The sequence below is a fragment of the Eriocheir sinensis genome, chromosome 7 (genome assembly GCF_024679095.1).
Source record: "Eriocheir sinensis breed Jianghai 21 chromosome 7, ASM2467909v1, whole genome shotgun sequence".
In the NCBI taxonomy this organism is placed as follows: domain Eukaryota; kingdom Metazoa; phylum Arthropoda; class Malacostraca; order Decapoda; family Varunidae; genus Eriocheir; species Eriocheir sinensis.
The window spans coordinates 12,440,033-12,454,553 of NC_066515.1; the positions used below are offsets into that span (position 1 = coordinate 12,440,033).

The 14,521-nt window shown below is 44.1% G+C and overlaps 1 protein-coding gene across 1 annotated transcript; it reads right to left on the bottom strand.

Annotated features, from left to right (window-relative positions):
• Positions 1-6,843: 6,843 nt before the first annotated feature.
• On the bottom strand, positions 6,844-12,008 carry LOC126995293 (uncharacterized). Its single transcript, XM_050854782.1, has 3 exons — positions 10,575-12,008; positions 8,153-8,357; positions 6,844-7,716 (listed from the first exon to the last, which is right to left on the bottom strand). Exons 1-3 carry the CDS (start codon positions 11,970-11,972, stop codon positions 6,890-6,892), a joined length of 2,430 nt encoding a protein of 809 aa, XP_050710739.1. The 5' UTR covers positions 11,973-12,008; the 3' UTR covers positions 6,844-6,889.
• Positions 12,009-14,521: the final 2,513 nt, after the last annotated feature.

The following is a 14,521-nucleotide window of genomic DNA, read 5'->3' on the forward strand; positions in this document are numbered from 1 at the left end:
GAGAAAAATGTATGTACGAAAAGAGTCCCTTGACATTGTATGCCGCCGCATTGAAGCTCTTCGGTCGCTGAAGCATTACCGACAGAAAGGAAGACAGGTGGTGTACGTGGATGAAACGTGGTTCACCACAAGGATGTCACACAACAGGGAGTGGGTGGACACAACACAACCTGTAACCAGTGCGACCTATAGTCGTCAGGTGCCACCTGGTGAAGGGGAGCGGTTTGTGGTAGCAGGTGGCACTGTCAAAGGTTTTGTGGACGATTCTTTCCTATGTTTCCCTGCAAAGACAAAAACTGGTGACTATCACGGGGAAATGAATGGCAGCCTTTTTATCAAGTGGCTCACATCTCATCTTTTACCAGTACTGGATGAGCCATCAGTTATAGTGTTAGACAATGCTCCCTATCACAGCCAGCTGACGGAGGAGTCTCGCTGCCCCACCACCGCCACCAACAAAGCTGGTCTTGTACAATGGTTGGAGGAAAGAAAAATTCCCTTCTCACCTCACGCTACTCGCCCCGAACTGCTGCGAATATGCCATGAAAACAGACCAAAGCCACAGTATTCAGTAGATAATCTCATCAGAGAATGGGGTCACGAAGTGGTCCGACTTCCACCAGCCCACCCTGAACTTAATGCTATTGAACAGGTGTGGGGGTGTATGAAGAAGTATGTCCGCTCGTCAATGCAACGCTTTACTCGTGCCAGCTTAAGGACCAAGATAGAAGAAGCAAGGCTGTGCGCAAACACGAAAATTTGGGAAGGTGCTGTTCGACGAGCCATGAGGTTTGAGGAGGATTATTGGTCCTCTGATAATATCCATGACTGTGTGGAACCCGTCATTGTTACTTTTGACGGTGATGATGAGGATGATATGCTCCTTGACACTGACACTGATGACGATTAAAATGACATCCATGTATTCCTGTGTGTATAATTACCCATTCATTTTATGACTGATATAAATTATTTTACAATTTTAGTGACACTTTCGTTGTACAATGATTTTGCTCATTGTCCATTCTATCTCATCACAGCATATGACCAATCGAATAACAGATGCAGGAAAACAACCAAACACATAGTAATGTGCAATGTATTTATATATTTTAATGTGTTGTGCAATTCAGAGAGAGAGAGAGAGAGAGAGAGAGAGAGAGAGAGAGAGAGAGAGAGAGAGAGAGAGAGGGAGAGTGAGAGGGAGAGGGAGGGAGAGTGAGGTGGGGGGACATCGGAGGGGACAGAGGAGGAGGATTGGGAAGGTGATAGAAGGATGAGTGTGGGAGGGGAGGGGACGCTTGTTAGTGGGAGGAGGAGGGAAGTGATGAAGGAGAGGGAGGGGGGTAAGGCGACTTATCCGAACCTTTGCTCAGGATTTTGTGTCCTCACTGACTACAGCTTAAAATCGTAAGAGTAAACTCATAAAGTATATAAATTTGACTCTCTCCTATAACACCATAAATTACGGCGGGCTGTTGATAACATTGTGTTAGAATGTCATTGCTGTCCGACGAATAGCCTTCAAGATATTCCCGAAAAACGATGTCACATCGGGTCTGAAATGCATAGTAGATCTAGGGAAATTTCCTAAATTTAGGGAATTTTTCCTACCACCACCACTAAAATAAGCGTTTGCGACGAATTTAGTGTTTCCCATACGAAAACCACGCACTCAGTGGACCCCAAGATTGTTTTGGGAGAGAAGCGTAGTGAACCCACCAAACGATGCTCACCTCACCATCTGGAGTGGCACCGGCGGCCATCTGTGCTCACATAAACCGCCTCTACCACACACATGCCCTCTCTCTAGTAGGTTGTCACCTCATCGCAAGGTTTCTGTCCTCCACGTAGAGTCCGTGGCACCAAACATAGCGTATCTTCATTGTTTAACACTGACACAAGTAAAACCACCGGCTAGCCGGGATCCATCCAACACCGCGCCTTTGACAGTACTGCGGCTTGTGCAGGAAGTGCAGGCTCTCGAACCTCTTGCCCGAGCTGTTCGAACACGTGAATCCTTACTGACCGGATTTTGAATCTGCTTCACGGGCTCGTATTCCCAGTATACAAGGTGATTGTGGATATTGACTCCGCGCCTCCAGAATACGATAATACGCCTCCATATATCATAGTAAAAAAAAAAAAAAGTACTTAGAAGTAAAGAAGCCGAATTAATCCCCTTCCCCCAACGATCTTGGGGGACCTGCGTGAACTCGGGGTATTTGGGTGGGGGAGCATATTTAAACTACTCCAACCGAACTTTACGACCTGCTAACGAGGGGGCTTCGCCCCCCTCGATCCCCCTGTTAACCAATGGGGGGCTGCGCCCCCCCACTTGACCCCCCCCCCCTCTTAAAGGTGCTTGTTCTATAAAAAAAATAGCCACGCTTGATGGACCTGGTCTCAGTGCGTGGGCTAATGGCTAACTAAGCGTACCATCGCTAACCAAGCGTACCATCGGTAATAGTATTAGGTAAAGGTGCGTGTTCTAAAAAAAATAATAACCACGCGTGGTGGACCTGGTCTCACATGCGTGGGCTAATGGCTAACTAAGCGTACCATCGCTAACCAAGCGTACCATCGGTAATAGTATTAGGTAAAGGTGCGTGTTCTAAAAAAAAATAACCACGCGTGGTGGACCTGGTCTCACATGCGTGGGCTAATGGCTAACTAAGCGTACCATCGCTAACCTAGCGTACCATCGGAAATAGTATTAGGTAAAGGTGCGTGTTCCAAAAAATAATAATAATAACCACGCGTGGTGGACCTGGTCTCACCTAGCGTATCATTGCTAACCGGATCATTGGCAACGCTGCTCATATTGCAATGGCGTCGCCATGTAAACACATCGTCCGTATGTATAATATGCCCTTAAGTACAATATGGAGGCGTAATATCGTATTTTCAAGAATTTCCCTACATCTATGGTATTTTTCAACCCCTCGTAACTCAAAAACTATGCATTTGCGACGCATTTCATGTTTTGGGTAGGCGGCCGAACTGGTAGCGTATTGGACCCAAATTCGCCGCGTGATGGACGACGCGGTTCGAATCCTCACGCTACCACTCGGATTTTTCAGTCACCGCCGAGTGGCTAAAAACTACCCACATGCTGTCCTGAAGACCACCCATCAACCCGGACTCTAGAGGAAGCCGTCCAAGCGAATCAAGAACGAGTTCCGGGGGGCAGCATGAGCCAATGCATGATGGCGCCACTATAAACACTCGCCATCAGGCCCCACCTGGAAGAAGCCTTGGGCCGACCATCAGGCCCCACCGGGATGATGCCTACCGGCGCAATAGGCAACAACGTAAAAAAAATAAATAAAAAAAAACGCATTCCCCGAAGTCTCAATGGCCCCCTAGCCAATTTTGGTTGCGAGGGGTGAGTATGGGCAAACACTAGAATAATACCGAAAAAAGAATAACGATATAATTATATGAATATAAACATTAAACATGGATATGAATATAGATGCAAAAGATATGAATATATGATATGAATAAAATATGCTTATATGAGATGAATGAGAAATGCATATGAATAACTATATATATATATATATATATATATATATATATATATATATATATATATATATATATATATATATATATATATATATATATATATATATATATATATATATATATTATTCAACTTCTTTTAATAGAAGACCCACCCTTCAGGAACTTAACGACTCAAGGCTGGAGGCTGCAGAACGCTTAGCCTCAGACCTTACTATTATGTCCGATTGGGGCAAAAGAACCTGGTGTCCTTCAATGCCTCAAAACACAGTTTCTCCACCTATCCACTCGACACAATCTTCCAAACAACTATCCCTATTCTTAGACAACACCCAGCTATCACCTTCCTCAACACTAAACATCCTCGGTCTATCCTTAACTCAAAATCTCAACTGGAAACTTCATATCTCATCTCTTACTAAATCAGCTTCCTCGAGGCTGGGCGTTCTGTACCGTCTCCGCCAGTTCTTCTCCCCTGCACAGTTGCTGTCCATATACAGGGGCCTTGTCCGCCCTCGTATGGAGTATGCATCTCATGTGTGGGGGGGCTCCACTCACACAGCTCTTCTGGACAGAGTGGAGGCAAAGGCTCTTCGTCTCATCAGCTCTCCTCCTCTTACTGATAGTCTTCTACCTCTTAAATTCCGCCGCAATGTTGCCTCTCTTTCTATCTTCTATCGATATTTCCACGCTGACTGCTCTTCTGAACTTGCTAACTGCATGCCTCCCTCCCGCGGCCCCGCTGCACTCGACTTTCTACTCATGCTCATCCCTATACTGTCCAAACCCCTTATGCAAGAGTTAACCAGCATCTTCACTCTTTCATCCCTCACGCTGGTAAACTCTGGAACAATCTTCCTTCATCTGTATTTCCTCCTGCCTACGACTTGAACTCTTTCAAGAGGAGGGTATCAGGACACCTCTCCTCCCGAAACTGACTTATCTTTCGGCCACCTCTTTGGATTCTTTTAGAGCAGTAGTGGGCTTTTTTTTATTAATGTTTACTTTTTGTGCCCTTGAGCTGTCTCCTTTGCTGTAAAAAAAAAAAAAAAAAATATATATATATATATATATATATATATATATATATATATATATATATATATATATATATATATATATATATATATATATATTACTGAGATGTGATAGGCTGTTATGAATATGAATGTGATGTGATTATAATATGATATGGCATGGATACGATGAAAACCTATTATCTGATGTGAATATGAATGTGTATATTGTGTATGAATGTGTATATTGTGTATATATGAGTTTGAATATCATACGATATATATGGTATCTATATATAAACGATATGATACGAATATTACAACCGGTTTCAGTAAACGGCGAAGTCTTGCTTCGTGGCAAGGTACATAGTACGTACCATTATAATGTGTGTGTGTGTGTGTGTGTGTGTGTGTGTGTGTGTGTGTGTTAGACACGAACTATACTGTACCATTATACTGTGTGTGTGTGTGTGTCCTACACACGAATTATACTGTACCATTATACGGTGTGTGTGTGTGTGTGTGTGTGTGTGTGTGTGTGTGTGTTACAATTGTATATGTATATTCCTTGATCCATCAAGAAGCTCAGATGTCTTGACATTATGTTCTTTAACATTTAAGATTTCGCTGATAAGTTTCAATTGATGTATATGTATCATTATTAATATTATGCATACTTAATAAATAAATTATTTGTTAGCAGTCAGTTATCTTTTCATTATGTATGTTAAAACAAGTAATACTAATAAACAAACAAACAACAGAAGGAAAACAGTGAGGTTGAGGCTTGACAGCAGCCCAGGCTGACCTGACCGCTATCCCTACCCGACTGACGTCACTGAGGGAGTGGAGAGGCCTCCCGTCTAGATGTCCTTGGTGGAGTGAGGGTGTGGAGAGTTAGGGAGTGGAGAGTGAGATTTGTGAGGGTGTGGAGTTAGGAAGGGGGAGAGTGAGGGTGTGGAGAGTGAGGGTGTAGAGAGGGAGTGGAGAGTGGGGGTGGTGAGGCTCCAGGCTGTCAGTGAAAAGGAGGCAGCCTGCCTATGCGAAGATTAGTAAAACTTAAAAGAGGAGTCACTGAAAACTATTCAGATAGTTTGTCAGGCTGCAGAAAGTGTCATGATGGCAGCCAACAGCATCAAAGATGCTGCCTGCTATTTACGAGAGAAATATTAAAAACAGGTGTGAATTTTTTTTATAATTTATGCTATTAGATTTGCAATAAAAGAGAAACATATACACAACTAATATTTATTTGTCACATTCCTCCAGTAAGCAAGTATTGACACATAATAACACACACACACACACACCAATAATAGTGTTAATCTGGAAACTACACCAATGGGGAGAAATGGGCGGAAAGATTATAGAGTGGATGAAGGATTACTTAACAGGAAGAGAAATAAGGACGGTAATTAGAGAAGAGAAATCAAATTGGAGGAGAGTAGAGAGTGGAGTTACTCAAGGCTCAGTTCTGACACCAATAATGTTCATAATATATATAAATATGCCGATGGGTATAAAAAGTTATATGAGACGATGCAAAGTTAATAAGAAAAGTAAAGACGGAGGAAGATTGTGAAGAACTGCAAAAAGACCTGGATAGAGTGTATAGATGGAGCCAGTTATGGGAGATGGAATTTAGTGCAAACAAATGCCATGTTATGGAAATGGGGAAAAGTAAAAAAAAAGACCAAGGAAAACATACAGGATGGGAGGAGAAAACTTAAAGGTGCTACATGAAGAAAAAGATTTGGGAGTAACGATGCAAGACACACTATCCCCAGAAAAGCACATGAACAAGTTACTTGGAGATGCACACACACACACTCTCAGTGCAGAGAGATAAAAGGAGACAGATTGGACAGCACAAGCTACAACTAGGTTAACACATATACACACATGAAACGCCAGAATGTACTCTTTACTTCACTCACACACAACCCCAGTGTGTAACGGAAACACACGAGAAATTAATTCAGACAAGGAAAGGTTTTGCTGGTACCGGGGATCGAACCCGCAACCAATGAGACAGGAGAGCCACTCCTTAACCAGTCAGCCAAAAAGGTACTCCCCCCTGCAGAGTGAGTTATGGGAGGCTCCCCTATCAGGCAAGTCAGCTGCACTACACACACACACACACACACACACACCATTGAGCTATGAAAAAAGCACTGAGCTATGGAATAGACTGGAGGAGGTGGTTTGTGCAAGAAACATTCATGATTTTGAGGAAAAGTTGGATTAGAGCAGATATGGAGACGGGACAGCGCGAGCGTAGCTCTTTTCCCGTATGTCACAACTAGGTAAACACACACACACACCTCAGTATTATATACAAGTTAGAACCACTGCTCAATAATCCTCCTACGCAGTGCCCGGCTGGTTGCTTCTTCTGGAAGAGCATAGTCCTGTACTTCTTCTACAGGTTCTGGCACATTTTCCAGAGCAGGCATCCCACTGTTCACAGCAATATTATGCAGTACCGCTACAGCAATAATTATTTTCTTACTTGTCTCTAATGTTGTACGCAAGTGCCTTAGTACTGCAAATCGTCGTTTCAACACCCCAAAGCATTTTTCAATTGTGTCGCGTGTGCGTATATGTGATGCATTATATCTGTTTTCTTGTTCAGTTTGGGGATCCAGTGCTAGGGTCAACAAGTAAAACTTGCATGCATACCCTGAATCTCCCAAAAGATAACCTGAGTAACCTTCACCTTCTAATTTCTGACAAAACCTAGAATTATAAAAAATGCGGCTGTCATGGACACTTCCTGGCCAACTACTAACGACATTAGTGAAACGCATTTTTGCATCGCAAACTGCCATGACAATCAGGGCGAGGTAACCCTTCCTATAGCGGTATATCTCTGCAGTGTTTCCGCCAGGACTCACAATTGGAATCAATGTTCCATCAATACAGCCAATGACACCAGGCATGCCAGCGACAGCATGAAAGTCCTCTGCTACCTGACGTGTATTGGCAGGTTCAGGAAATTTGATGTAATTAGGTGACATGCGTGCTAGTATAACAGCTATGCGGTGAACAAATTTGCAGACTGAAAAAGCTGACATCTCTAAACAGTCTGCCATGGTTAACTGGAAGTTCCCACTGGCAAAGAAGCGTAATGCTACAAGAAGCTGCAGGTGACCAGGAACACTGCAGCCTGAGGAGAAGGAGAGATATTATTGGTTGGGTATAACTTGCCTGGTTATTTCCAGTTCTACCTGGGAACACATGACACATGTTCTATTGGCTTTCATGACATTTCTGATGTAGGGCTATATAGAAAAAGGAAAAAGGCAGAATTACTAATGTTCATTTCCATTTCAAACGAGAAGTAGATTTACATTGCTAATGCTCATTTCTATTTCAAAATAAAACCAGGTTTTTAAATGTCCTGTTGCTTCTTGAATATAGAGATGTTGAGTGATTGGTTATTTGTGAAACTTAAACATTGGAATGAACCTTGCACAAGACACGAAACACATCAGTGTGGTTCTCAGTTGATTATTTACCATGTGAGAAGCTCAATACTTTGATAGGCTAAAGAGAGTAGGGAATACACACACACACACACACACACACACACACACACACACCTCTGCCATCTCGTGCTCTGGGTAGTTTGGGCTGTACATTCTCAAGCAGTTGGAGTGTGCAAGCAGGTGAGAGATGGTAGCGATCTATGAAATCCTCCTCAGAGAGACAGGTAAACGGGTTTTGCCGGTCTCTGGGAACAACTCTGGGAAGCCTCACCTCAACTTGACCCACAAGATCAAGGAGTTCCAGATATGCCACAAATGCCTGCAATGGAATAATTATTTATTGAAATTGGCAGGATGTACCAGCTTGATAGAGCGCAACAAGAGCATATAACATATTTCTGACCAATAATTACTAAAGCTTGGTGTCTTTATGCATTGAAAAATTACTTAAATGTTGTACTTATCATGTGAAAATGATGTAAACCTTGGAGGGGTGATGGACGTTCTGGCGCTGGTGAACAATGTAAACAGACCCATAACTCACCAGTCTCACCTGGGTTAAGGGAGCCCGAATGCGCACTCTAATGAACACCTTAATCTCTTCCTTACGATGATGTACACTATTTTTAATTTGCACAGAAACATATTGATATATTATCATATTTTTTACATTACTTTCAATCGCATATGATTTGTGATTATTATTGGTGGTTCTTGTTGGGGTGGGGTTGGACACACTGCCGATTCATATAGGAACCTGTGATGTCTCCTACGAGTTGACACTAACACCACGGCTGAAAGTGGTTTAAAAAACGAGACATACAAAGAATCAGCTACATTAGTATTAGCAAATGCAAACTTCACGTTTTAAAAATCGGGCCTAGGTGAGGTCTTACCATCGAGTTATATAAGAACAACATTACTTCCGGCGTCTTATACTCGAAGTTCCTCGATATGAACCCAAGCATAGTGTTGGCTTTGTTATATGCTTTTTTATAGTGCTTTGCATGTTTCAGCTCACTGCTGATGGTGACTCCAAGATCCGATTCCTCCTGCACGACCTGCAGTGGTTTCCCATGCATGCTGTACGTATGATTACTGTTTCGGGATCCAAAGTGCATTACTTTACATTTGCCTACGTTGAATGACATTTGCCACTTTTCTGACTATTGGATGATCTGATCAAGGTCCCTTTGGATGGTTTCGCAATCTGCGATCGTGAGGGCCCTTCCACCCACTCTGGTGTCATCAGCAAACTTTGATAGGGAGGATTTTAATCCTGTTTCTAAATCGTTGATGTATAAAATAAATATAATTGGTCCCAGCACTGATCCTTGCAGTACTCCACTAGTGACTGGAAGCCAATCAGAAGCCTGCCCGTTGAGTAACACTCGTTGTTTTCTATTTGTAAGCCAGTCTCTTATCCATGCAGTCAGGTTGTTTCCTATACCCGCTGACTGTAGTTTCTTTAGGAGTCGCTCATGTGGTACCTTGTCAAAGACTTTTGGAAGCCCAGATATATGACATCGCTTGGGATGTGATTATCCCAGTTTTCAAATATACCTTGGAAGAAGTCTATAGTCGTTCCAGGAGAATCTGGCGGGCGGGGGGGGGGGGGGGGGTAACGGCGGTGGGGTCAGCTAAGCCCCGCATCTGCTACACACTCTCAATACTTCTTGCTTCCTCTCATATGTCAGCTATTTACTACCTTTAAATGAATTTAATTAAATAACTGGATAATCCAATAAGGTCATATAGTGTTAAGATTGTTTCGTTTTTGGGATAATAACAAATATTTTGTGTAAACACCAGGACACTTGACAAGGTTGTATTCCAACGTTGTCAAGTGTCCTGGTATTTACACAAAATATTTGTTATTATTCTAAAAACAAAACAATCTGAATACTAAATGACCTTATTCAATTATTCAATATTTTAATTAAATTCATTTAAAGATAGGTAACTCTCGATTTATGCGAGAATTGTGTCCTTGAAGAGGTCACGTAAATCAAACAAGAGGTAGGTTTCTATCGAAAAATAAATATTCACTTCATTCAGTGGAGAGAGAGAGAGAGAGAGAGAGAGAGAGAGAGAGAGAGAGAGAGAGAGAGAGAGAGAGAGAGAGAATATCCATATCACCGAGATGTCCACTCAGGCACTCGGTCTCAACCTCACTCGTGTGAGGAAGAAATGAGGGACAACATGAGCGACTGGCTAGCATTGGTACCAATACCGAGCAGTCTGGTACCAGTACCGTACCGTATAGATTTTTTTTTTCTTACAACAAAGGAGGCAGCTCAAGGGCACACACAAAAAAGAAAACAATAATAAAAAAAAGCCCGCTACTCGCTGCTCCTAAAAAAGAAACAAAAGAGGTGGCCGAAAGCAAGATCAAATACGGGAGGAGAGGTGTCCTGAATGAGTTCAAGTCGTAGGCAGGAGGAAATACAGATGAAGGAAGATTGTTCCAGAGTTTACCAGCGTGAGGGATGAAAGAGTGAAGATGCTGGTTAACTATTGCATAAGGGGTTTGGACAGTATAGGGATGAGCATGAGTAGAAAGTCGAGTGCACTGGGGCCGCGGGAGGGGGGGAGGCATGCAGTTAGCAAGTTCAGAAGAGCAGTCAGCGTGGAAATATCGATAGAAGATAGAAAGAGAGGCAACATTGCGGCGGAATTTAAGAGGTAGAAGACTATCAGTATGAGGAGGAGAGCTGATGAGACGAAGAGCCTTAGCCTCCACTCTGTCCAGAAGAGCTGTGTGAGTGGAGCCCCCCCATACATGAGATGCATACTCCATACGAGGGCGGACAAGGCCCCTGTATATGGACAGCAACTGTGCAGGGAAGAAGAACTGGCGGAGACAGTACAGAACGCCCAGCCTCGAGGAAGCTGATTTAGTAAGAGATGAGATATGAAGTTTCCAGTTGAGATTTTGAGTTAAGGATAGACCGAGGATGTTTAGTGTTGAGGAAGGTGATAGCTGGGTGTTGTCAAAGAATAGGGGATAGTTGTTTGGAAGATTGTGTCGAGTGGATAGGTGGAGAAACTGTATTTTTGAGGCGTTGAAGGACACCAGGTTCTTCTTGCCCCAATCGGAAATAATAGTAAGGTCTGAGGCTAAGTGTTCTGCAGCCTCCAGCCTTGAGTCGTTAAGTTCCTGTAGGGTGGGTCTTCTATTAAAAGAAGTTGAGTAATGCAGAGTGGAATCATCGGCGTAGGAATGGTTAGGACAGTTCGTTTTGGAAAGAAGATCATCAATGAACAACAGAAAAAGAGTGGGAGATAGGACAGAACCCTGTGGGACACCACTGTTAATAGATTTAGGGGAAGAACAGTGACCGTCTACCACGGCAGAAATAGAACGGTCAGAAAGGAAACTGGAGATAAAGGTACAGAGAGAAGGATAGAAACCGTAGGAGGGTAGTTTGGAAAGCAAAGATTTGTGCCAGACCCTATCAAAAGCTTTTGATATGTCCAGCGCAATAGCAAAAGTTTCACCGAAACGGCTAAGAGAGGATGACCAAGAGTCAGTTAAGAAGGCTAGGAGATCACCAGTAGAACGCCCCTTGCGGAACCCATACTGGCGATCAGATAGAAGGTCAGAAGTGGAAAAGTGCTTTTGAATCTTCCGGTTAAGGATTGATTCAAAAGCTTTAGATAGACAAGAAAGTAAAGCTATAGGACGGTAATTTGAGGGATTGGAGCGGTCACCCTTCTTAGGCACAGGCTGTATGAAGGCATACTTCCAGCAAGAAGGAAAGGTAGATGTTGACAGGCAGAGGCGAAAGAGTTTGACCAGGCAGGGTGACAGCACGGAGGCACAGTTTTTAAGGACAATAGGAGGCACTCCATCAGGTCCATAAGCCTTCTGAGGATTGAGGCCAGAGAGGGCATAGAAAACATCATTTTGAAGAATCTTTATAACAGGCATAAAGGAGTCAGAGGGGAGATGAGTAGGAGGAATATGCCCAGAATCGTCCAGAGTGGAGTGTTTAGAAAAAGTTTGAGGGAAGAGTTCAGCCTTAGAGATGAGACGGCAGTGTTGCCGTCAGGGCTGAGGAGTGGAGGGAAAGATGAAGAAGTGAAGTTGGAGGAGATGTTTTTGGCTAGATGCCAGAAGTCACGGGAAGAGTTAGAGAAAGCAAGGTTTTGGCATTTTCTATTAATGAAAGAATTTTTGGTTAGTCGGAGAATAGATTTGGCACGATTTCGGGCAGAAATGTAAAGTTCATACCAGTACCAGTACCGTTAGTACCGGTACTGGTACCTGCCTACCCCTATTGTTGAGTAGCGTGGCAGCGTGGGTACTGTATTGTTGTTCAAGTGGCGCGCGGGAAGAACTGAGCTCAGCTGTGTGGCCGCGGTGCCGTGCAAGTCCAGTTGCGTGAGACATCTGGTCGCCACTCCATAAAATATCGCGTATAAGTGAAAAAAATTGTAAATTAAACCTTTAATTGGATTTTGGACCCCACGTTATTTAAAAAACGCATAAACCAAACTCGAGTAAATCGCGAGTTACCTGTAGTAAATATCTGACATATGAGAGGAAGAGGGAGGTGTTGAGAGTGTGTGGCAAGGCGCGGGGCGGTGCTGACCTTGGCTGACCCCCCAGCCGCCACCTCCCGCCTGCCAGATTCTCGTGGAAATACTATAGTAGATTAGTTAAGCAGGAATGCTTATTTCTGAAACCGTGCTGGGCATCCGATATTATATTATTGTCCTCTAGAAATCTAACAAGTTTGTCTCTAACGAGCCTTTTGAGAATTTTGCCTGCCACTGATGTTAAACTAATGGGCCTGTAGTTTAGGGCAACACTCTTATCTCCTTTTTTTGAAAATCAATGTTACATTCGTCATTTTCCAGTCTTCAGATACTTTGTTTTGTTGTAGTGACTGGTTAAATATGCTAGTAAGTGGCTGTAGTATTTGCTGTTTTGCGTCTTTCAATAACCAAGGGGACAAGTTGTCGGGTCCCATTGATTTATTTGTGTCAAGTTTGTCAAGGTACTTTTTCACATTGTGGGCGCTTACAGCATCAATTTCTAGGGGCGAGATCCCCCTCGGTGTCGCAGTTTAGATCCGCGACGTTATTTTAATTTTATTTTGCATAGTAGGATGACGGGCGCGGCAGGCGGGTCACGATGACTAGGCTCATTGCCATTGTCGCACAAAATGACGCCTTGGCATCACTATGCCGGTCGCCCGCTTTGTACCTGCTTACGTGCTTTCAGGAGTCACCACTCCACTCTGTAGGTGCACATTAGTGTGCATTACTGCAGCTAGTTACGCCTCTGTTGATGAGGAAGTATTGTATTGTCTGTGCAGAGTTCCCGGGCCAGGCTGAAGGCCACACTCCCATGGCCGCCCACAGGCTGGGCTGCCTGCGGCGTGAGGTTTGCTTTCCTTCCCTGCATTGTCTAACATGCTGTAGTTCGCTACGCGACATTTGCTGGGCCTGCACTTGTAGTTAGCAACATGTTGGGAAGTGTTAACTATACCTGCCTATGGCAGTGTGTTCAGAGCGCTGTCGTAAAGTGCCCCGTGTATTCCCGCGCCAGCAGTGTATAGCACCTCTGCCTGGGAGAGGTCGGGTCACCGTGTAGCTCACCGCCCGCAAGCTCGCCCTTCTCCCCCTGACCGCCGCCTGGTGAGGTCACGGGGCGTCGTTCCTCTGCTCTTGCCTACCTCTTGGCACCACGCGGTTTCTCTCCTGCTGTAGTGTGGGGATCCTGGGCTTTGCCACTTCGGGACACAGCCCACACGTCCTCGGTCCCGTGCGTCGACCTCCGCGGCGGCCTCATCCTGAGGCCGCACCTACCGCAGAGATTTAACACGCGTCTTAGGGGCTCCGGCAGGAAGGACAAGCTGCTGCCACCTTGAGCAGGGCCGTTGCACGAGCCTCTACTCTTCTCTCCGCACTAAGTCAAGTGGCCAGTCGTTAGTGTAGCCAGGGCAGGTTAGTCTTGTGCGAGCACAAGAAACACTAGGCTCAGCTGGGTGTATGTGAGATTTGTCTGTATCTTGTGTAATAAAGTCTGTGCATAGTTGTACACCCGCTTTATCACCATACCTTGTGTGCCTGTGTATGTGCCTTCCAGACCCATAAAGAGAGTAAATAAGAACCCCACAGGAGATTAAGCAGGTAAGTCGTGTTAGTTCTCCTTTTTCAGGGTGTGTACACCGTTGTGTCTCCTGGCGTGCCGCGGGAATCAACCCTTGTTGGCTAGCTACCGCCTTGTGAGCACACACCTGTTATAATCTTTATTTTACCCCGTGACACTCGGTGGGGTAGGACTATTTGGAATGGTTTTAATATCCTCAACCGTGAATACGGAAGTAAAATTACTATTGAGGATTCTGGATATGTGAGGAGGACGAGGAGGAGGAGGAGCAGAATAGGAGAAAAAGGAGGAAGAAATGAAACAGATGGAAAGTTAGCCAATGGGAAAAATAATATTAAAGACTCTACCATCTAGGAAGG